The sequence below is a fragment of the Alligator mississippiensis genome, chromosome 7 (assembly GCF_030867095.1).
Source record: "Alligator mississippiensis isolate rAllMis1 chromosome 7, rAllMis1, whole genome shotgun sequence".
Taxonomy (NCBI): Eukaryota; Metazoa; Chordata; order Crocodylia; family Alligatoridae; genus Alligator; species Alligator mississippiensis.
In genome coordinates this window covers 7401575-7424608 of record NC_081830.1, presented here as the reverse complement: position 1 = coordinate 7424608, position 23034 = coordinate 7401575, and the positions used below count along the sequence as shown (strand labels likewise).

Genomic DNA, 23034 nt, shown 5'->3' with positions numbered 1-23034 from the left:
GGCTCCCCCGCGCCCGCCCCGCCCGCCGCCGCCTCCCCCCCTGGCCCCGCCGCCGCCGCCGCCGCCGCCCGTCCCCGCACGGACGCCATGGTCGCCCGCCCGTTCGCCGCGCCGCGCCGCCTGCCCGCCGGCTTCGCTCCGCCCCTTCCGCCCGCGGGCCCATTGGACAGCGCTCCCGTCGCTCTGAGGGGCCGCCGCTCCCATTGGCTGGCGGAGGAGCGAGGGGGCGGGGGAAGCGACCTGCTCCTTCCTATCCCGCCCCCGCGGAGCTGCCGTGGGAGGGCGGAGCCGTCGCTCTGAGGAGAAAGTGCTCCCATTGGCTGGCGGAGGGGAGCTGGGGAGGGGATTGGTTGACTGAGGGAAAAATTAAGAGGGGAAAGAAGGCTTTCCGTTCGCTCAGCTGAGTGCCCATTGGAAGGCGGTGCCGCCACTCGGAGAGTGCCGCGCGAGGATTGGCTGGCTAGGGGAGGGTGGGGTCGCTAGCGAACGGGCTGCCAGCAGGCGCTTGGGGGGTGGAGGCAGGGGGTAGTCAGAAGGGGCAGGCGCCTGAGGTTGAGGCAGCTGCCAGTCAAGCCAATCTCGGCTGTTGATCGGTTGTTTTTTTGTAAAACGGTGGCGGGGAGTAGAAGTGGGGCACAGCGGCCGCCATCACTCCCATCCGATTCGGCGTCCCGGCTGCCGATCAAAAATCCCGGTGCCCAGGCCTCTCTGCACCCGCCCCTTCGGCCCAATGCGGTTGGTCACTGCTCCCGCCAGTCACATGCAGGCAGGTGGCAGTCACAGACCCTCGCTCCCGATTGGCCAAACTGCCTCTTCTCCTCTGCCATGGCCGGACAGAGCAATCTCAGCACCGCCTCCTGATTAGTCAAGGCCGCTTCCAGTCCCTCCCATGCCAGTGGCAAGCGCCACTAAAACGAGGCTCAGACCTCTGATTCGCTGGTGGGAGGGGAGGGGTGCCTGATTGGCTAAGGCTCCTGCGTTCCCGCGTCCCTGTTGGTGGACGCTCAACGGGGCAACCCAGTGCCAGTAGCGGATTGGCTGCTGTCCAAGGAGTAAAATTGGCCAAGTCCCTCCTAGATGACCCCTTAGTAGCTGCCTGCCCTGACCTTTGACCCCTCCACCTCCCATCTTATCCTGAATTCACCCTTGACATCTGACTCCACATCCCCCCCTCCCCTCAGGCACCTGGCTTTGCCCCACCACCAGTGTTGGATGCCAGTCCCAGGCACTTCCTGCCTCAGTTTCCCCTTCCCCAAGTTAGCGCGGGGGGGGGGGGGGGGGGCTGCCTCAATGGAAGAGGGAACAAACATGGCCACCCTCAGTGTGACCCATTGGAGGCAGAGGCCCGGGGGCTGTGGGGATGTCGGGGCTCCCACGCCTTGGAGCCCTGCATCCTCCCTCAGCAACATGGCTGCCATCCCGCTTGCCCCGTTGACCCCAAAGCAATGGATAGGGTAGGCCAAGAGGCTCACCCTGCTGACAGGATGCCAACCCATTGACATCAACCCAACATGGCCGCCCATTGGCAACAGCATTGGCAAGACAGCCTGAGGGGTAGGGCCCTGCTCCCTCACCACTGCATGGAGGCAATGTGGTTGCTGTGGGCATGGCCAGGGGACCAACATGACTGCCCTTGGCGTGAGCAGGCACTGCCCTACCCCCAACTGGGAGGGTGCGGTAGCCGGAGAAGGCTGCAGCCTGGGCATCTCATTCATTATTCATGCACCAGCATCTTCTTTGCATGATTAATGACTCCAGAAGCTCGTTAGCCTCTTAACCCGGCTGGCCCACAACAATATGGGCACTGTGTCTACATGGTGCCCCTCACTCCTAGCCGACAGCCCTGCTGTTGCCCTTCACTCCTGAATGGCAGCCTATGGGTGCCCCTCACTCCCAACCTGCAGCCCACTGCACCACCCTGGTACCCCGCACTCCTGACCTGCAGCCCAGGTTTGTTGGCGGGGGGGCAGGGCAGTCCCAAGCTAGTTCTGGGCTTCCATTAGCTATTTCACCTCCTTTATTATTGATCCTGGTTGCTGGCCTTTTGCCTGGCAGGGACTTGCTGTTCCAGGCTTGCCTGGATGCCTGGGTCCCTTCTGCCTTAACCCTTCATGCTCTGGGGAAGCTCCCTGCTGCCCTCTGCTCCCTCCCCATTCCTCCACAGGGCTGGCTGATCAGGGCCTAGGGTGGAGAGGTGATCCCCAAGTAGACTTGCAGGCTGCTGGGATGGAGGGATGTTGAAAGAAAGGCAGGAGGAGAAAGAGAATAAAGGAGGGAGGGAGGAGCTGGCACAGATGGGTCAGAAGAGGCAGAAGAGAAAGGGAAGGAGAAAGCCTGTTGGTGGAAAGGGAGATCGAGATTCAGGGCCAGGCGGAGCAATACATCACACAGAGGGAGAGACAGGAGACGGGAGCCCTGGCAGAGGAGAAGACAGAGGGCGGAGGGACAGAGACAGAACCAGGCAGCGCTCAGACGGACAGAGACCAGGAGGAAGACGGTGTGACAAAAAGACAGGCCCAGACAGAGGAACAGAGCCAAGCCCGTTGGAAGGAAAGGTGAAAGACCATCTGATGGAGAGATATGAGGCAGAGCCTTGCTGAAGGGACAGCACTGGGCTCTGGGAAAGCAGGGAATGTGGAAGACCATGTAATGGAGCAATAGGGAGAGTAACGGGTGGCTCAGGGGAAGGAAATGTGGACACCTGCCTGACGGAGAGAGACAAGACAGACCCAGCCAGAGAGGTAGACCCAGGCACGCCGGAAGGTGGAAGATTGCATGACGGAGAAACAGCTTTTGTGAAGCTGGAAAGAAAGAACAAGACAGGCCCCAGGTACAGAGAGAACTTGAAGAAGGGAGTGCGGGAGGCAGCGTGGTGGAGAGAGAGACCACAGGACAGAGCTCTGATGGAGGGCTAAAGCTGGGCTGGCTGGAAAGAGCGAGCGTGGGAGGACACGGAGCCCAGGTGGAGTGAAGGGCTGGGAAGGAGGGAACATGCCAGGCTGGTGATGGAAGGATAGGACACGGAGCCTGCTGAAGCAAGACCTTCGGAAGAAGAGAGTGTGTCTGGCCAGGGACGGAGGAACAGAAGGAGGCGGGGCCTGGGGCAAGAAGGTTTGGAAGGAGGGAATGTGGCAGGCTGTGACAGATGAATAGGAGCGCACAGAGCCTGATGGAGTGAGAGGTTTGGGAGGGAACGTGGCAGGCCAGAGACGGATGAACGGGAGCACACAGAGCCTGGTGGAGTGACAGGTTCGGAAGAATTGAACGGGGAAGACGGTGACGGAGGGATAGAGGGGCACAGCCTGGCAAAGCAAGACTTGGAAGGAGGGAAGGTGGCAGACCTGTGACAGAGGAGTAGAAGGACACAACACCCAGCAGAGTGAGCGCAGGAAGGAGGGAGGGTGCCCAGCAAGCGACAGAGGGGGCCATGGCGGGCACCCCCCCGCCACCGCCACGGGGTGACATCCCGCGCAACCTGAGCTACATCGCGGGGCTGTACGAGCGCGCCTACTACCGCACCGCCCGGCCCAGCCTGGCTGACGACTCGGAGGACTCGGAGCCCGAGGGACGCTCGCGCCGCTCCACCCGGCCCCGTGCCCCCCGGCTCCGTACCCGCCGGACCCGCACCCGCCAGAGCCGTCGGGCTCACTCTGCCCCACCCGGGCCAGGGGCGGGGGCTGGGGGGGGCTCGGGGCGGGCACGCAGCCCCGGGGCGCGCAAGCGGGTACGATTTGCCGACGCACTGGGGCTGGAGCTGGCCAGTGTGCGGCAGTTCTGGCCAGCCCAGCTGCCCGAGGTGCCCGAGCGCGTCCAGGCCCAGCTACGGCGGGACTCCCTCAGCCACTTCCCACCCTGCCTGCCCTACATCAAGGTGAGGGGTGGGGCAACAGGCTGGGGTGGAGCTATGGGATTGCTAGGGGGTGGGGCTACAGACTGGAGAGGTGGGGGGAATGGCAGGGGGCTGGGGGTGAGGCTACAGGCTGTGGGGGCCAGGAGCAGGGGGGCTATGGGATGCCAGGTGTGGGGCTACAGGCTGGGGATGGAGCTGTGAGTGTGTTAGGACAGGGCTATGGGGGGCCTGTGGCTACAGGCTGGGGGGTGGGCTATGGGATGCTGCTGGAGCGGACCTACAGGCTGGGGGAAGGGCTATAAGGGTGCTGGGGATGGGGCTATGAGGCAACTGTGGGGTGGGCCTACAGGCTGGGGGCAGGGCCATTGGGGGTGAAGTGTGTGGCTACAGGCGATGGGGGCAGTGTGCCCACCCATTCGCTGCTGACCACTGTCTCTCTCCCCGGCAGGCAAGCAGTGGGGCAGCGCCGTGGGCATGGGCAGCAGCAGAGGCAGAGGTGGGGGCACGGCTGGCAGCGCAGGCGGTGGCACTGGAAGGGGCACGGGCAGAGGGGGTGGGCGTGGCGGGGACACTACGCGTGCTGGACCTGGCCTATGAAAAGCGGGTGAGCGTGCGCTACACATGGGATGGCTGGGCCAGCAAGCGCGAGGCCCCAGCCGCCTACGCCGGCCCTGCGCCACCCCCCCCTGGTGCCTGCCCACCCGCCGCACCTGGTGCTGACCGCTTTGCCTTCCGCCTGCCCCTGCCACCGCCTGGTGCCACCCTGGAGTTTGCCCTGCGCTACCGTACTGCTGGCGCCGAGTTCTGGGACAACAATGAAGGCCACAACTATGCCCTGCGCCCTACCGTGCCACTTGCTGGCTCCCCCCGTGAGCTGCCCCCTAGTCCCCTGCCCCTTCCTGACTGGAGCCGCTTTGCCTAACACCGCCCCGGTCCCTCCGGGACCTCCACCCAGCTCATGGCCCTCACCCAGACCACTGGTCTTGGCCCCGCGACTCTTAACCTGCACCCTCCACACCCCGCCTCTCCTGCAGGCTCACGGCCCCAGATGGGACCCTGGCCCCAGCCTCCAGCCACAGCCCTGCACATCCCAGCCAGGGCATCCCAGCACACCCCAGGTGGGTCCCCCTCCCCATGATCCCACGAGGCCCGTGACCCCTCCACTACACCCCACTCCGCCAGCCAGGAACACTGGCCTTGGTCCTAGGATCTCAGGTCCCAGCCAGGCCCCCCATCCCCAGCCAGGCCCCCCAGCTGCACCACAAGAAAGTGCCCTGAAATACACTCTGCCCAGAGGCACCCCCTCCTCCCCCCCGCAGCTATGGCCTGATGGGGGGCAGGACTCCCCATCTGCCCCTGAGGGCGGGGCTAGCTACACCTGGGGGGCATAGCCACCAGGGGCTCCTCCCACCAGACCAGAGGCACCCCTGCATGGAGGATGCTGGGCATGGGTGCACCACTGCCATGGAGGCCGCACTGCCTGACAATAAAGACAATGAAGTCTAGACTGGCCAAGCTGGTGTGTCCCTAGTGTTCATCTGTCTACCCACAGCGCGGGGCTGCCCGGGGTGTCTCTGGGACCCCTGTGGGGGGGAGGAGAGAACCCAGGCATCGAGCTCCCAGCCACAGCCGGAGGGGCAAGGGTGCAGAGCTACCACGGGTGACACGTGATGGACCCCAGCCCCATCTCCAGTCATAACTATTGCGCTGCCTCTGTTTTCCCACATGACCCCAGAGGTCTGGGTGCGGGGGGGGGGGGGGTTAGGAGGCGAATCGAGCAAGGGGCAAAGAGAAATGGAGGCCTGGAGGCTGTTCCCCCCTAGCCCTGCTGGTGCCCCTCACTCCCGACCTGCAGCTCCCCCCACCAGGAAGCCAGGGCACAGCTGCAGAAACAAAAGGGGGAGGGATGAAGGGAACCCTGGCGCCCGGGTTCCTAGCTCCTCCCCCCGCCCTTTCACCTCCTAGACCCCGCTCCCCCCACGGGAACCTAGGCGTCCGGGCCGCCTCCCCTCCCCCTCGCGGGGACATCCGGGGTGGCTCGAGCTCTGGCCCAGCCAATGGCCGCCGCCCTCTCCCCCCCTTTGTGTGTCGGAGCTGGGAGAGGACCCAGGCGTCCCAGCCCCCTCCCCGGCTGGAAGAGACCCCGGGCGTCCCGGGCCCCCCCGCGCCCCTAGAGGCTGCAGGGAGGAACCCACGCATCCGAGCCGCTCCAGCTGGAACCCAGGCGTCCGGGGTCCCTTAAAGGGCCAGCGCCGGGCTGGCCCCGCCCCCGCGCGTCCATTTCCCAGGCTGCATCGGGCGGAAAGTCCCAAACTTGGGGGGAAACTGGGGTCGGAGGAGGGGGCCGGTGAGTGGGGGAGGGGCAGGGGCGGGGTCGCGTTTGGGGGTCCCTGGGGGTGGGGGGCGTGCACCTGATTTGGATCGGGGGAGGAGGGGCTGATGGGGGGGGCGGCGGCTGGGAGCCCGGACGCCTGGGTTCTCTCCTGGTCCTGGCACGGCGGGGGGGACACCTGGGTCCCCTCTCTGTTTGGGTTGGGGAGGGAGGAGTGGGGCGGGCTGGAAGCCCAGGTTGTGTCCCAGTTTGTGGGGGTGTGGTTGCTGAGAGTCTGCACACAACGGTGCTCTCCTAGTTTGGGGGGGAAGGCAGGGTTTGCTGGTAGCCCTGATGCCTGGGTTCCCTTTCTGTTTGAAGAGAGAAGAGGAGGGGGCTGCTGGGAGCCCGGATGCCTGGGTTCTCTCCCTGTTTTGGCGGGGGGGGGGGGGGGGGTGAAGGTGGTGCTGGGAGCCCAGATGCCTGGGTTCCCTCCCTGCTGGGGGGTTGATAGTGGGATGTTGGGGACCCAATGGGCTAGACCAACCCAGGTCACCTGCAACTCTGGGCCCTTGGGGGTGGCAGCAGGGCAGGCACCTTCCCCACAGGAGGGGCAGTGCCCACATCCAGCGTGTGGTTCCCCATGGCTCCCTTGGGTGGGTCTGGCACCAAGAGGAGCCACCACCGGGTTCGCTGGCAAGACAGAGAATTGGCCTAGAGCAGAATCGAATCCCATGGCTCTGTTTGCTTAGAAGGGATCCACCAGATCTTTGGCCCTCATGGTGGCGGAGCTAAGCCATCCAGCTCTTTGGGTTGGCACCCTTCAACCCTTGAATGCTCCTGCCACTGACCAATCTGGAGCATGGCACAGCCGAGTTCCCCATCACAATTGGTCTTGGGGTCAGTTCTTGGAGGCCAGATTCCTCTGTGTCTTCTCCTCATGAAGGCCTCTGTGTTTGAGCGGCTTCTCAGTGTTCCCAGTTAAGCTAATGAGTATTGGGGACGGGAAGAAGACGGGAACATGGTTCTTCGGTGTATTGTAGGCCTCCCACTCCTCCTTTCTAGGAGAGCTAGAGGACTTGTATCAGCCTAGAGCAGGGGGTCAAACTCATTGGGGCCAGCTGACCTGTCTGCACGGACAGTTGGGGTGGCCAGGCCTTCTGAAGGCCATGTCCCATTACTGCATGCCCATTATTTCCTGTCCCATTCCTTGCTCAAGAGAGAGCCATCTTCGCAGGAATCATTCCCAAGATGGTGGCCGGCTCCCAAGATGGCCTCTTGAGTGCTGGGGAGCAGCCACAAGATGGCAACTGAGCAGTGACGGAGAGCGTCGCGGGACAGAGGCATCACCGAGCCCAACCATGGGGGTAGACAGAGGGGTTGGATGGTGGTGATGGACCAGCTTCACTTGCCTGGTGAGCACGAGGATACCTGTATCGATGCCCATAGGATGCTGCCAATGGTGGTTAGACGTTGCTCAATAGCTTTGTTTTGGAGGGGGCGGGGAGGTGAAGGCCAAGGGGTGGTTGGTCTGGCTGAGACTTCTAAAGGCAATATATGCCTATTACCTCCTGTTCTGTTCCTTGCTCAAGTGGGAGCCATCTTAATGGGGATTGCTGCCAAGATAGGAGTTGGATCCCAATGTGGCTTCTTGAGTGCCAGAGGCAGCCACAAGATGGCAGTGGTGACAGCAGCAACATTCATCAGATGGAAGCTGTGCTATAGGGAACAAGCAGTGAGGAGAGATGTTGCCCAACGGTAGGGATTGGCAGAGGGTCAGATGGTGGTAGTTGGTCAGCCTCACCTATGACCATGAGGAGAACCAAGTTGGCAAACCTAGGGTGTTGCCAACAGCAATTGAATGATGTTTGATAGCTTCATTGGGGGATGAAGGCCAGGTGGTAGTGATGGTTGCTGGGGTTTTCTCCCAGGGAGGCAGTGGAACAACGTCCAAGGGTCCCTCACCTGGTGATATCTTCTAGCAGTTAGTGCCCACATCTAGCTGTCGTCCATCAGGCCTTGGTTAGATCTTGAAGGAACCTTGGCACTTCCCCACATTGGGTCAAGATCGAGTCAATCCCTTGATCTTGGTTGATGGGCCAAAGAGATCCAGCGGAAGAGATCAAGCCTTGACGATGGCTGGATCTTGAAGGAACCTTGATTGCTTTCCCCTTGTTGAGTCGGGATCAAGTCTGTCCCTCACTGATGGGCTGAAGAGACCAAGCTATGCCCACCAACTCATCACCACTGGTGCCCAGGTTTCCCACAGGCCAGTTCCCGCAGCATGAACAGCTCGTCTGATGTCCCAAACATGAGCAAGGAGGTGCCCAAACCTCCTGGCCCCCAGGTTCCTCTGGCATTACCCCTTTAATTAAACAGGCCATTCTTGGACAATCAACCAGCTTGGTAATGGGTCTTTAGGAGCTGCTTTTGGCAAATAATTCAATTACCAGCTCAATTTTTGTGTTAGGGGGTCAGATCATATGAGCCATCACTTCTCATTCATTTCTTTAGTTGTCTCTGATTAGAGATAAACAAATCCAGGGCTTTTTGTTTTATTTCTCCAGGTAATTAGCATCCGGAGTAATGGCTGTCTCTAATTAGGCTCTGGTCAACTTATTGGCCTCTCTTTAAAAAAATGTTTAATTAGTGGGTATTTATTGCCTTTATTTTTTGCTAAATAGGAACCTTTTTAGGGCAGCCCGACACCTGGGTTTTGTCCAAGTTCTAGGAGAGGCGTAGGAGCTAGTGGGTAGAGCTGGCAGCCAGGACTCCTGGGTTCTGTCTGTAGTTTTGGGGAATGGGGTCTGGTGGGTTACAGCAAACACCGGGGAAGAGAATAGTGTCTGTTGGATGATAACAGAGAGGGTGCTGGCAGCCAGGACTCCTGGGTCCTCTCCAGCTCTGGAAGAAGAATGGGGTCTGGTGGGTGCAAGCCAGATTTTTGGGTCCTATCCCATCCCGTTCACCTCCACGTTGTCTCCACCTCGTCTCTCTGCAGGTCTTGGTGTCCCCAGGAAGACGTGGGGCTAAAACGCTTGAGCTTAGGACCCCAATACTGCAGGTAAGAGCCCCCCAGTCTTTACCGTTTCCCATGCTTCGCCTCTCCATCACGCTCAGGGCACCTCTCTGACATCCTGCCTTGAGCCTTCTTCTTTTCCTCACAGTGACTTCCCGGCACCAGAGGACCCCAGCCTGCCCCCCAGTGGTGGGCCCAGCCATGCCACCCAACAAGGCCTCCCCAGGCCATGCGGGGACGCCAAGCGCCCTCATCTGCCTGCCACCTGTCTCTGAGGACCTGCTAGTGGTGTGGACAGAGGCTTCCCAGACCAGCGACCTGGACGCTCACCAACCACTGCTGCAGGCCTTCAGCCGCTTTCCCTACCCCAGCCTGGCCGACATGGCACTGCTGTGTCTCCGGCACAGCCTCAAGATGGAGAAAGTGAAGGCCTGGTTCATGGCCCAGCGTCTGCGCTGCGGCATCAGCTGGAGCCCTGAGGAGATCGAGGCCACCCGAGTCCGCCTGGCTGTCCACTGGGACCAGATGCCCTTCAGGGCGCTACTCGCCAGCCGGGACCCCCTGGCACAGGCTGGCAAGAGCCAAGGGGCTTCTGTGCCTACCCCCAGCAAAGCCCAGGAGAGCTGGGTGACCTCAGTGGTCCAGACCCCAGGGGCAGCTTCCATGGTTTCCCCCTACCAAGCCCATGAGATCCAGGTGACCTCTCCTGTCCAGGCCCCGGGGGCAGCCTCCATCATCTCACCTTATCAAGCCCAGGAGATCCAGGTGGTATCTCCTGTCCCAACCCCCACTGGGTCCCGGCACAGAGCCCCCGAGAGCAAGCCACCAACGGGGCCTTCCCTCCAGCCCAGGGTGGAAGCACCGGCTGTGCCACCACCCAGCCTATATCCCACGCCGCCACCTGCCTACCGCGCCTGGATGGATTTCCCTGCCACCTCCAGCCTCGATCTCCCTCCACAGGGTGTGGGCACAGCCCCCTGGGACCTCAGCAAGCCCTCCCGGCTCGGGGCCCCTGATGGTGGGGGACAGTCGGAAGCAGTGCCAACGTCCTCCTCCCCGGCTTCCTCGCGAGGCCCAGCTGTGCCACCAGCCAATGGGGCCAAGTTATGGGGTCAGCACCCAAGCCCAGAAGCCCAACAGCAGCAGCAGCAGCCCCGGAAGATCAAGCGGAAGACAAAGGAGCAGCTGGCCATGCTCAAGTCCTTCTTCCTGCGATGCCAGTGGGCGCAGCGAGAGGATTACTTGTGGCTGGAGCAGGTCACAGGGCTGCCGCGAACTGAGATCATCCAGTGGTTTGGGGACACCCGCTATGCCCTCAAGCATGGGCAGCTGAAGTGGTTCTGGGACAATACAATGCCTGGCTCCGGGCCCCCGGCCCAAGGCTCCGGGCCCACAGCCCAAGGTGCCGAGCCCCCGGCCCAGGCCACCGGGCCCCTGTCCCAGAGCCCCAAGCTGCAGCCAGACACAGCCCCACTGGAGAGCTACTGGGCTGCCCACTGGCAGCTGCGGGAGGTGGACGTGCCAGCGCTGTGCCAGCAGTCGGGGATGGGGAGAGAGGAGGTGCTGAACTGGTTCTACTCACGCTCCCCTGAACCAGCGGAGGTGGAGGTGTGCTTGGGCGAGGAGGATGGCGGCGAGGAGGAGGAGGAGGTGATGGCACCCGACGAAGAGGAAGAGGAGGAGGAGGAGGATGAGGAGGAGGAGGACGACGATGACGACGATGAAGATGACCTGGTCCTCCAGGAGTGAGGGGCGTTGGTTCCAGAGACCATTGCTGTGGGGAGAGCGGCATGGGGGGCCTGGGGCATCTCCAGAGCTCACATCCTGTTCAGCCCAGTTTCTCATGCTCTGGACCCTGGAGGTCCGCCAATTGCGTGATCAGGTACCCAGGCCTGTTGCCTTCTTTCATGCCTCATCTCTGGTTCTAGATCCTGTCTCCTTGCCCCTCTCTGTCTCCTGGGATCCAGATCTTGACTGCTCCCTTCGGCTTCCCCTCTGGCGCTCCAAGGTCCTGGCTTCTCACGGTGAGGTCTAGAGCAGGAGACCCTGCTCCGCGGTCTTCCATCTTCTTGAGCCCCTGGCCTTTTTCTCCCTCTTGCTCCAGACCCCGGCTTCCTCCTCCCCTCCGTCTGGACTCAGGTACGTTCCCCTCTCCAGACGTCCCCCGTTCCACCCTCCTCAACGTGCCTCTTTCTAGAGCCAGCCCCCCCCCACACTTTGAAATGGCTTTAATAACCAGGCTGAGGTCTAAAACCTCTGAGACACCAGGGGGCAGGGGGGGAAGCCTGTGAATTTGTGATGGAGGGCAAGGTCCTCCAGGTTTGGTTTTACAAACCAGGCCTCCTTCCCCCCCCACACCCCAGCTGGGGCAGGGGTGAGAGGGGTGGGCAGAAGAGAGTGAAGGAGGCACAGTGTCTTCCAGTTGTTGGTTATTACGTTCAGGTCTTTAATCTGCAGGCGAATGCCGTGGCACCGTGAGCAACATACGATTGGGGAGGGGGGGGCTAGGGAGGGATTCTCCTTTCTCTCATCCCTCTGATTTATCTTCATTCTTTTCCCTTCATCCTCTGTGTGGTTCCTCCACTCTTTTGGCTTTTCTCTTCTCTCCTTTCTTGTTCCTTCATATTTTTCTCCTCTTGTTTCTTTTTCACTCGTTCTCCTCCCTCCTTTCTTGTTTGGTTGATTTTATTTTCCTTTGTCACTTGTTTTTTTCATTCTTCCTTCCTTTGTTGCATTTTCCCAACAACTGTACTGACTGGGTTGTGCATGGCTCAGGTTTGAGGTGTGTTGATTTCCATCCCTCTCCAAAAATAAAACAAACAAACAGCCCTCCACCCCCCTCAAACCAAATAAAACTTTGCTGCACAAATTGCCTTGGGTCTGGGTGTATCGGGAATCCCACCTCTCAGTTCCTGTATCTAGACCCGGCTCTAGCAGGAGGAGGATCATGCTGATTTCTCTGTGTTGCTATGGGGGAGCTGGGGGGGGTTGGCCCCCAAATGCCTTCAGTCGCAGCTGGAAGGAAGGGGAGCTCGTGTCCACTCGGGGCTGAGCTGCTTGTATCCGAAGCAGGGTGCTTCTGGGGAAGGGGTGTTCTACTGGCTTGGCAAGTATATAGAAGGTTGAGGGTCCCTCTGAGTGGTGGGTGGGGGACTGATAATGTCAGATTGGCCTCAGTGGTGCGGCTGTGAGGGAAGGCAGGGATGAATGTAGGGGGTGACAGGGTGCAACTGTTGGAGAGTGTGTGTGACTGTCATATAGAGGAGGTCCTTTTAGGATCTGACTACAGTGGGGGGTGGCGGTGCCTGAGTGACAGATTTCAGAGGCTGAGCATGTCTGAACTGTAGGAGGGTTGTGTGCAACTGACCATATGGGGGTGCGTCTGCAGGTGGCATCAGACTATTGGTGTGTGATTTTGAGGGGGGATGACTGTGAGGGTCACGTTTGTTAAGGTGTGACTCTGGGAGAGTGTGAACAACTGTAGGAGGGTCCAGCTACATGCCAGAGGTGTTAGAGTACAAGGGCATCTGCTTGTGACTGTAGCTGGCACAAGGCATTATTTGTGCCTGCTTGTGAGAGGGAGGCTGTCAGACAAGATGACTCTAGGGAGGAGGGTATGACTGGTGGGGAGAGATGCAGGGGCCTCTACACATCCCCTGGCCCCAGCCTGCCTGCCTGTAGCCTAACACACAGCAGGCAGGAGCTGTCCTGGGAGCGGGGTCCAGTGCCATCTGTGACTCAGCCTGCTACAGCTGGGCATTCCTGCCAGTGCTGGGAGAGGAGAGATAGTTAGAAGAGAGAGAACCTTGCATTTGGGCAGCCCTGCCCTGAGCCCCTCCTAGTCTGATCTTACCTGTTGTGCTGCGAGGAGGCGGAGGGAGGGATGAACCGCAGCTGGGAAGAGAACAAGTGACATGTAAGGCACTGGCCTTGGGATCCTCCTACCCTGCAATCTGCTCCTTGCCACTGCATACCCCTTCCCCCACTGGAACTGGCCCTGTCCCCAAGTCAGCCCTGCACCCCCACCCTTGCCTATAGGGACTGATGCCCTGCCCCAGAATTGGGGATGGTCCTTTTTTCCTGCCTGTATGGGCTGGGGTGCTCACTCAGCCCTCCTCACCTGCATAAGCCGCTGTCTCATCAGGCTCTGGTTCTCTGTGGGGGTGCTCTCCTCTCCTTGATCTGCAGATTGGAACAAGGAGGGACAGTCAGCAGAGGCAGAATTTGGGCCACACGGGGACCCTCTGAAAGAAGCTGCTGGTGGGTGAGGGGGAAACTTGTTCTGCCTGAGTGCTGAGGGAGCAGCAGAGATTTGGGGTCCAGCTCACCTGAAAAGATGCCTACTGTGAGAGTGGGGGTGGCACGACTGGATTCCCTGTCACCTTCCCTTCCTGCCAAGGGGCGTGGTGGGAAGATGCCCAGGCCAGGGGTCTGGGATGAGGAGGAGGAAGTCCTGCAGGGACAAGAAAGTGGTTGGTGGGGGAGAGGGAGCTATGATAGAAAGACATCCCCACCCCCCTGGACTCACCTGTAAGACTGGCTGTGTGTGGAAGCTGGTGATGGGGTGGCTGCAAAACAGAGCAAACGGTGAGGGAAAGCACGGAAATGGGGTGGGGGTAGAATCCACTCCTGGGCTCAGTGTGGGGCATGGGTGGTGGGGAGGCCATGTTGCCCCAGGGTGGGGGTGGAGAGAGGTTGATATTGCCCCAGAGGGCTAGATTTGGGAAATGGGTAGGTGGGTGAGGAGGCTCAAAGTAAGGGAGGGGGCATTCTCATGGGCACAATCCTGTCCTGGGGTCCTACCCCCCATATGTCTGGGGCTCTGAGGCCGTGACCCTGGCGTGGGACTTGGGAGCGCCGCATGCTGTAGGGTTCTTACCATTGCTGGAGTCTGCTGGGGTCCTGCCTGCAGCCTGCCAGGACACATGGTGAGTTGAGGGGTAGGGGTTCCATGGGGCAGTGCCCCAAATCCATCAGGTAGGGGGCAGGGATCAGGGTAGGGGGGTCCTGACCTGCCAGCTGGAGGTGCCAGCACTCCGGTAGGGGAGAGAGTCCAGCGAGGAGAAGCGGCTGTTGGGAGGACATGGGATCCATTACATGTCTGTCACGGGGCATGGCTGGGCCACACACACGTGCTCTTACCTAACCACCTGGCTGCAGTGCTGGGGACCTGACCGCGGGGTGACTGCAAGGGAAGGCAGCAGGTTAGTTGCACGGAATTATGCAGCGTTTCACGCATGGCACATTAGCACGAGGACCCTCACAGATGCACGAGGAGAGTCATATGCCTCGCATGCAATTGCACTGGGGCTGCAGCATGTGTTGGCAGGTAGGCCTGGGTGTGGGCATGTTGACCGGGGGGTGCATTTGCACACAGCCACGTGCACAGCCACGTGCCTCACCTGAGGGCCCATGCTTGTGCCATGGGCCACAAGGCATCTGTGCACCAACATGCCTGCGGGTCTGTACTATGACATACTGGGGAGCATGTTGTTACATTCTAACCCTTTGCACAAGGGCCTGTGTGATGCACATTTGTGTGAGGCCTCAAAAGCTTGTTTGCAGCTTCCTGTTCACACATGCACATTGGGGCATGGAGATGCATGTGCATGGGTTTGCACACACTTGTGTGCATGCACAGTTGTACAGTACACATGCTAGACTTTCAGGGGCGGACACTAAGATGCACCATCGCATGCTCAGACTCCCAAGCACACATTTGTACCAGCGAGAACGTGCATGTGGCTTTGCACCGTTGGCATGCAGCATGCATGCCCCAGTTGCCCTCATTACACTGTCACAACCACTGTGCTGCCACAGTCCTTGCACACCCCCTGCCTTCCCACATCCCCTTCCCCCCAGCCCCTACACATTTGCTCGAGCACTGTGCCAGGCACTCTCTTTACCTTTCTGTGATGGGGAGGTGATGCCCACTGGTCGGGGTGTGTTATTTCTGCACAAAGGGAGAAGGACTCAGCTAAGGTTACAAGATGCTGGGGGTAGCTATTGCTTCCACCACCCCTGAATGTCCCCACATCTGCTTCTGCTCCTCCCTCCCCCTGCTGACCTGCTGACCTGACATCGGCTGGGGGAGGCCTGCAGGGAGAGAAAGTGGAGTTATCATCTGCAAGGGGGGTGAGGGGAGAGGAAACAAAGCAATGACAAGGAAGAAGACAGCAAAAACAGCCAGAGGGCTGGGGCACATCATGGATGGAAGGATGGACAGCACTTGCCTTGAGGACATTCAGGTATTTCTTCAGCTCTCGGTTCTCCTGCCTCAGCAGCTCTAGCTCTCTATGACAGAAAGCAGGGGGGGGGGGGGGGGGTCAGGAGAGGTGTAAGTGTCCCAATCTCCCTGCACTGCCCCCCATGGTATTTCCCCCCCCCCAACCCTCAAGTAAGGCAGGGACAGTGTGCCAGGATGAACATTGCATGGATGTGAGTGTAAGGGATGTTTGCAGGACATGTGTGTAAAGGGGTGTGCAAGGCCTGCATGTGATGGTGAGCGAGGAGCACAGCAGGAGGAACACGTGATGATGAGCATGCCAAGAGGCAGATGCCTGACAGTACATGTCCAGCAGGCTGGGACCCAGGTGTGTAAGGGAGTGTGTGCCAAAATGTGCACTTGGGGAATGTAAAAAGGGATAACCTGGGCTGCACAAGTGTGATGACAAGTAGGAGTGTGCCAGTGAGGGCTGGCAGGTGTGCAAACTCCTAGATGTGCAATGAGCATGAGTGCCAGGGAGTGAGCGCACAAGCATGTGAGAGCCAGCACGTACACGGGAGACTGTGGAGGGGCTGGGATCTCCCCTGCTGCAACCAAGTACTCACCTGTCACAGGTGGTGAGTTTCTGGCGCACCTCTTGCAGGGCCCTCTCTGCCTGGGACGCCTTGTGCTTGTAGAAGGAGAGCCGGAGCTCACTCTGATTCTGTTGGAACCGCCACACCTGGACTCAGAGAGAGAGAGAGAGAGAGCGCGCGCGTGAGCGCATGGGTCAGGCAGCAGTATCAGGCCCGTCCAGGGGCACTGAGCAGGGTATTGGCTGGCTGATGGCATGGGATTTGGGATCCAGAGCACAGGAGCCTCTGGCATTATGAAGGTTCCTGCTGACTGGGCTGAAATTCCCTGAGATTATTAACTAGTCCCCCTTATCTCTTCCCTCTTATCTGGCTTCCTCCATGCTATTAATTAGCCCTGGTGAGGAGGGGTGGAGAAGGGGCTCCTGCTGAGCCATATGCTGTGATTATTAACTACCCTCCTCGCTCCCACTTGGTTATTAATGGAGACTTCCTCCCCTCCTTGACCTTGGGCAACTCCTTGCTCCCAGTTGCCCTGTTGGGGGGGCAACATGGGAGTTAGATTTTATCCCAGCAGTGCCAGCCCCAGGGTGGGGACACAGGCTGGCTCAAGAGGTGGGGATGCGAGTTAACCCTAGCCCTAGCTGTAACCCTTTCCTCTCCAGGGGGATCCAGCCTAGCAGCCACATCTCAGGGAGTAGGATGGAGATGGAGATTCATTGATCTTAAAGCCAGTTAAGACATAGAAACAGCACTTGACCTCTTCTATATTGCAGGTCCATTTCCCCCTCTACTGCTCCAAAGTTTTGGCTAATGTCCAGAGAGGTGTCTGGTTCAGATACAAAGGCATTGGGAGCTGAAGGCTCCCACAACCTTGGGGGTGGCTTTATTTCCTGTCAGGGTTGGGCTTCTGGTTCCTTGTTGATCTCTCTCTGCTACCTGAAGCATCAGAGTTGACTCTCCATAAAGCTTCCACTCTTGCTGGTGGATATCTTGTCCTGGTCTTGAATCATTTGGGCATCTCTCCCCCACAGTTCTCTAACATCCTTTGGGAAATGGGGACGTGGAACCCAGGCTTGTGGCATTGGTCTCACTGGAGGTATTAAGCAGCCAACATGGAGAGGCCCTGAGATTTCTCCTGAAGTTACTGCTTTTCCAAATAGAGACCTCTATTCTCAGCCTGCCTTCCTTCTTTGTACCTACCCAACCATATTCAAGCCATGATTTTTATTTTATTTTGTTTTGAGTTTTCTGATGAATGATAAATTCTCCCCCTCCAAAAAAATTGAGTTCTGGAAGGGAAATTTGGGCTGAATTTGGCAAATAACTTCAGCCTCCCCCTGCCCCCCCCCCCCCCAAAAAAAAAGGTGGGGGGGATTTTTGAAAGTGGCAATATAAGGACTGTTTCAAAAGACAATGTCTTCATGTTTAAGCTGGGGTGTTTTTGAAGCAGAGGTTTAGATTTTGACACAGTGCAGGGGGTGGGATTTCTTAAGAAAAGATCCACTTCCAGATTTACAAGAATTTGAGGGGGGATAGGTATTTATGGAAAACCCCAATATTTCAGTTTTATTTCGAGCCAAACCTAGTTTTTTTTTTCTCCCACTGATTGGGCCACTAAAATAAGAAACCTGTTATTCCCTCAGTTCTGACTCCAAAGCAAGAGTCTGAGTAGGTGCAGCTGACCTACCAGTCCTGGGTGACTGCCTTGACCTCACTGCTATTTACCCATTTGTCAGCCTTTGCGTCAGCTGCAAATTTTATCAGCAGCAATTTCATATTTGGGTCTGGGTCATTGTGAAAAATGTTAAGCAGTGGCAGATCTAGGAGCAATCTATGTTAATTCTTCAGGAAACGTCCCCATTTGAGGACCAGGCTCCCTTGAGAACCATTGTGGAGCTCCATCCATCAGCCTGTTAACCCATTTAAGAGTGATTTTGCTGACATCTGCAGGGTGCCAGGTTCCTAATCAGAACATCATGTGGTGCTAAATCAAACACCTTATGAAAGCCAGAGTGTTGTGCAGATGCAGCTGTTATCGTGCAAACTTGTGATCTCCAAAGAATGGAATTAGGTGTGTTTGGCAAGACCTAAAACCATGGTTGACTAGCATGAATCATAGTCCTAACCTTCTAATTCTTACTAATTGAATCTCATATCAGCTTCACTATTATTTAATCCAAGCTAAACAGCCTGTAGTTATAGGCCTTTTCACTTGAATGAGGAGTTGCCTCTGACATGGTCCTATGGAGGGGAGACGGGTTGCTTTGTGGGGTCAGGAATATAGGCATATGGGGCTTTTCCCATCCATGGGGTGCTGGGAAATGGGTATACGGTGCTTTACCTGGGTAATGTGGGCAAAATGCTTGAGGGCAACTTCCACTGGTTTCTTGAAAAACATCTTTTCTTGCGGTTTCATCTATGGATGGAAAGAAGCAGGAAGAGAAAAATGGTGGCCACACCAATCCTGGATAATGCCCCTATCCTCCACCCAAAATAGCCAGGCAGCTGCCTCAGAGGGGAGCATATAGCCCTGAGCTGTCTCTGAATGAACAATGAGACAAACTTGGCTGGGCTCAATTTTTCCACTAGTTTAATAAGATCACCAGTTTTAAAAAGCACTGGCCATTTTACCCCAGACCTCACAATTTTCACTAATTTTTTTTTCTCTTATTGCTAGCTCCTGGAGTCCCATGATTCTGGAAGAATCCACCCTCTGTTTATATTAAAATTAAAAAAAATGCTTGGGTTGTAGAGTACTTCCTAAGTTGGGCTTGAAGATGGAAATCCTAAAGATTCAGAAGCATGAAAGTTGTGGAAATGAAACCTCAATCTATTTTCTCTCTCTAATGCTTTGTAAGTTAATGTTATGGTTGTTCGGGGGCTTGCCATGTGATTTGATTGATTGAATTTTGGATTTAATGGTGCTGGGAAGACTGGAAATCTATTTGTTTTTAAGCAGTAAAAGATTCTTCCAGAATCACAGGACTCCTGGAGCCTGGGATTTTCAGAGAAGACAATATAAGCCTAGTCATTTAAAACAGAAGGAGGTGTTGAAACCAGCATCAATTTGTGGGTGTTTAGGTTTTGGTTTGGAATCTTTAAATCAAGAATGGACGTCTCATTCTAAAATACAGGCTCTTGGGCAGATCTCTCAGAGCCTCTTGCACTGCTTTTATTGTTTGCAGCATGATGGGAAATTTTAATGGGGGATTAAGGGATATCTGTTGGCATCCCCTGACAGCACAGGCTGGTATCCCAGATTCCACTTAGGATAGGTGACATTCCCAAGGAACGTCTTGTGGCCTGAGTCGATATCAACAATGAATTTTGGAAATCCGGGACAGCTGATTGTGCTTCCAGGACTCCCCGAAGCAACATTATTCACAGCAAAACATTCAGCTCCCATGAAGATCCTCCTGCTAACCAAATGTGGAGCATCCAGACAGACCTATCTGAACAAAATTGGGTTAACATCATGCCTCCAGTCAAATTAGTACTGCTTGGCACGGGTGTAAAAGAAAGGAGGAAGGAAGGATGGTAAAAAAGGAGACAAACTCACATTATCGGAGAGGGACAGGTATTTACAGGTCGTTCTGCAAACGGGGCATTTATCTGGAAGAGTTAAAACAATTTTTTAGTAATAATGTTGCTATAAATATTATGTCTCCATCAGAGGGTGTTATATGGATTTAACTATATGGGGATATTTAAAGCAGTTTCTGTATGTAGGAACACACTCCGTTAGACTTCTCTTCTCCCTTGCTTTGTAAAAAAAAAAAAAAAAAAAGAGGCTGAAAGATAAAAATCAAAGGAGAAACAAATATCTCTCTCCCTCATTTTCTTTTTTCTTTTTGTCCTCCCTGGAAAAAAAAATAGTTTAACATATTGATTTCCCTCACTTCCATTACATGTTTCCAATAAAAAACACTGCAGAGGATATGGGGAAAACATGGAGAAAACTTGTATTTTAGCATTTTAAAAGCTATTTTCACTGCTTTCCATTAGAAAAATGTACATGTAATACACTTTTGCAGACTCCCCACCTTCCCCACCACCATAGTCTCCCAGTGTGAAAAGTTAAAATAAATAAGCACAGTAATAAAATGTAAAGAGGTGTATTTCCTCCATTTTCTGTCACTTTTTATTCAGAAGATAAAGTTAGCATGTGCAAAATGGTATTCTTCCCCCTCACTTTAGCTTTCTTTTTAACAATGTCCTTCCTTTTTCTAATGGGAAAATAGTAAAAGAAGAAAAACATTGAAAGAAATTGGGATTCTGTCCTCCACATCTCATTTCTAAATTACAATTGTAAAAAATATTCTCTTCCAAATTCATCAGAAAACTCTTTAGGGAAAGGTTAATTTTCAAAGGGAAAAAAGTCCCAGGGAAGTTTCTTTGTCCTTTAGACTTATTGAAAACTGACTCTTTTAGACTAAATAATTTAGTTTTTGAAGGATTTTTTTCCTTGAAAATATTTCAAGTGATCCAAGTGTTGTTAGAGTCCTATGGAGGAGCACCATGCCCTTCTCCAGGGGTGGGCAATTATTTTGGGCGGAGGGCTGCTTACTGAGTTTTAGCAAGCCATCGAGGGCCGCACGGCAGGCAGCCAGGGGCAGATAAATATTAATTTTCTACATTTTTAGGGGCCCCATGGGCTGGATAAAATGGCCTGGAGGGCTGCATCTGGCCCACAGGCCACATTTTGCCCACCTCTGCCCTACTCTCTTACTCCAGGCCTTCAGGCTAGGAGCTGTATCAAAATGATCTTACGCTCACCACAGCCAGTGCACTTCCTGCAGAAAATGTGTCCACAGCTGGTGATGGAGAACTCTGCCCCATTTTGATGAAAGCATTGGTTGCAGTGGAACCAGTCCATGCTGTGAGGAGATGGACAAAGGAGGAGTTACTGCCACAAGGGCCCAGGTTGGGGGTGAGAGATGGATAATCCAGGAGACAGAGATACTGTTAGAGATGGAGGGAGGGATGTTCAGCTAGATGGATGGTGAGATGGAGGGAAGTGGCTAGATGGATATTCAGACGTACTTGGTGGTGGACAGGATATGTCTGTATGTGGAAGATGAGTGGATACAATTATCAAATATTACTTATGTGTTAATTATAAGCATTGCTGTTTTATATTAGCTATCTTTTTATGCATTACAGTTCATTACTTGATGGTGGCCTATTGACTGCAAATGTTATCAATGACTTGCTAGCTTATTTATAGGTCCACAGCGTAGCCTTCTAACTTTAGAATATGAATTAGCCAGGGTTAGATAATAAAATCTGTTGCTCCTATTTTTATTTTAAATATTATTGTTAGCAATGGCTATCCATTAATTATGTTGATAATTCATTTTTGCTATTTAATTTTGTTGCATTGGTAATTTATTAATTTTTGACTGATTTGTATTAGTTTGTCATTATGCTTCACCTATTATGTATTTAGCAATGCTTAGGGGTTATATACTGATTAGACTCCACTACTAGTTTATTGTTTTTGCTTATTTATCAGGTGTGGTGCTGCATTGATTCACTATCTATTTAATATTTGTAGGTCATTTAATCATAGGCTATTTATTTATGGCCATTCCTGATGATCTGTAAGGTCCCTTCCAGCCTCTAACATCAAAACTATGAAGCTATGAACTCTGATTAATTGGCTAATTATTAAATAACGTGCTTTTTCATGAGGTTACTTTTTATGAGCTTGTAATGATTAGGAAGGGTCAATTGATCATCATCAGCTCTGAATTGCATCAGTACATTAGAATTGCGGAGTCTTGATAAACACTGACCTATTATTTATTTTACTCTGGGTAATTTATTGATACAATTTTGTAATTGGAGATGACTAGCCATTAGTAGACCACTATTTTCATATATTCATCAGCCACCTCTGGCTTATAAATCATGTAATCCGTTAGGAGTCATAGGTTATTCAAAATCTCTGACCCATTCATATATTAATTACACCAAGCGTTATCTCAAATGCATAGAAATGATGGGAGATTAATTTGGTATGGATTAACACTGATTGAAGAGGGGTGAGGACTATTTGTATTCAATAATGTAAAAACTATCAATTATTAATTAGGTTTTTATTACATGTAATTTACATTATTCATCAGTTAATTGAACCTCACAGGTTATCAGAGATTAATTGAACCCCACAGGTTATTCTGTCCATGGTCATACATTTAATTTGCAAATGTATGACCATGGATGGAATATAAATCATATTAGTTATGGAAGAGTAACATGTATTGATAGGTTATTATTGTTAGATTATCTATGGTTTCAGTATATTCCGAAAAATAGGTGACTGGCTAGGAAAGTGCTATTATTCATTAATGGGCAAGTATCTATATGCTAGGTCACTGTTAGCCATTATATTAATTATCCATAAACTATTAATTGAAGGGGTTAGGGATCGATGGGATGTTTTTTCAGGTATATTTTACTTATCCATGGGTTATTGGTAGGATGTTAAGCTAATGGTTCTTATTAGGAATGATTGACTATTGATAGCTTGTTTGTTAATAATATATGTAGTCAAGAGATTAATTGTATTAACTAGAGGTGATAGGTTATTGATGGGCACTTGATGCATTAAATAGTAACTAGGGATGGCTGTTGCCTTTCCATGGCCAGTTGCTCATTCTTGTATTAATGCTCATTGGTACTGTAATTTGTCGGAGGAAGCTGGTTATTCATGGGCCGTGATTTATCAGTGTATTAATTACTCCAGGGCACTAAATTAGGGCTTAATTGTTGGCTACTAAGGACCCCTCAGTCCATTCCCTGGGCTCAGCGGGTGTTAATTAGTGGGATGGGGGCTAATGAGCTGTGGGAATGAGGGGCCCCTCCCCAACCCTGGCACCTCAGGGCACGAGGCTGGGAGTGACAGTTGGAAAAGGGCGGGAAAAGACCAAGAGCCGTGGCGGGGGGAGGGGCTGGGGCAGGGGCGGGGTAATTAAGGGAAGGGGCTGGGGTAAAAGGGAGGGGTTTGGGGGCAGTTAGGGGAGGGGCTTTGGGGGAGTTATGGGGCAG

At 54.7% G+C, this 23034-nt stretch overlaps 3 protein-coding genes across 6 annotated transcripts; 2 read left to right on the top strand and 1 right to left on the bottom strand.

Annotated features, from left to right (window-relative positions):
- Window positions 1-1279: 1279 nt before the first annotated feature.
- Window positions 1280-5469, top strand: PPP1R3E (protein phosphatase 1 regulatory subunit 3E). The gene is made up of 2 exons (XM_006261201.4): window positions 1280-3871; window positions 4299-5469. The coding sequence occupies exons 1-2, from the start codon at window positions 3428-3430 to the stop codon at window positions 4770-4772; spliced, it is 918 nt and encodes a 305-aa protein (XP_006261263.1). The 5' UTR covers window positions 1280-3427; the 3' UTR covers window positions 4773-5469.
- A 343-nt stretch (window positions 5470-5812) lies between these two features.
- Window positions 5813-12050, top strand: HOMEZ (homeobox and leucine zipper encoding). 4 transcript variants are annotated; one of them, XM_059730445.1, is made up of 4 exons: window positions 5813-6197; window positions 7399-7576; window positions 9163-9225; window positions 9329-12050. In XM_059730445.1, exon 4 carries the CDS (start codon window positions 9382-9384, stop codon window positions 10927-10929), a length of 1548 nt encoding a protein of 515 aa, XP_059586428.1. In that variant the 5' UTR covers window positions 5813-6197; window positions 7399-7576; window positions 9163-9225; window positions 9329-9381; the 3' UTR covers window positions 10930-12050. The 4 variants fall into 4 exon arrangements, with proteins under 4 accessions (XP_059586428.1, XP_059586427.1, XP_059586429.1 ...); XM_059730444.1 differs by having other exon boundaries at window positions 7381-7576; XM_059730446.1 differs by lacking the exon at window positions 7399-7576.
- On the bottom strand, window positions 11767-22935 carry RNF212B (ring finger protein 212B). The gene is made up of 15 exons (XM_014610858.3): window positions 20758-22935; window positions 19541-19593; window positions 18323-18397; window positions 16012-16127; window positions 15414-15474; window positions 15248-15276; window positions 15087-15133; window positions 14323-14365; window positions 14193-14250; window positions 14060-14093; window positions 13709-13748; window positions 13509-13633; window positions 13301-13362; window positions 13034-13074; window positions 11767-12951 (listed from the first exon to the last, which is right to left on the bottom strand). The coding sequence occupies exons 1-15, from the start codon at window positions 20855-20857 to the stop codon at window positions 12927-12929; spliced, it is 909 nt and encodes a 302-aa protein (XP_014466344.1). The 5' UTR covers window positions 20858-22935; the 3' UTR covers window positions 11767-12926.
- Window positions 22936-23034: the final 99 nt, after the last annotated feature.

What these genes read in the sequence shown, in the direction of transcription:
- PPP1R3E (XM_006261201.4), top strand. Translation starts at nt 3,428, where the DNA reads ATGGCGGGCACCCCCCCGCCACCGCCACGGGGTGACATCCCGCGCAAC. An exon ending in CCTGCCTGCCCTACATCAAG is followed by an intron (nt 3,872 to 4,298) that starts GTGAGGGGTGGG and finishes TCTCCCCGGCAG; the next exon opens with GCAAGCAGTGGGGCAGCGCC.
- HOMEZ (XM_059730446.1), top strand. Translation starts at nt 9,382, where the DNA reads ATGCCACCCAACAAGGCCTCCCCAGGCCATGCGGGGACGCCAAGCGCC.
- RNF212B (XM_014610858.3), bottom strand. Translation starts at nt 20,857, where the DNA reads ATGGACTGGTTCCACTGCAACCAATGCTTTCATCAAAATGGGGCAGAG. An exon ending in ATTTTGCCCACATTACCCAG is followed by an intron (nt 16,128 to 18,322) that starts GTAAAGCACCGT and finishes CTCTGAGTCCAG; the next exon opens with GTGTGGCGGTTCCAACAGAA. An exon ending in CTGGCACCTCCAGCTGGCAG is followed by an intron (nt 14,094 to 14,192) that starts GTCAGGACCCCC and finishes GTGTCCTGGCAG; the next exon opens with GCTGCAGGCAGGACCCCAGC.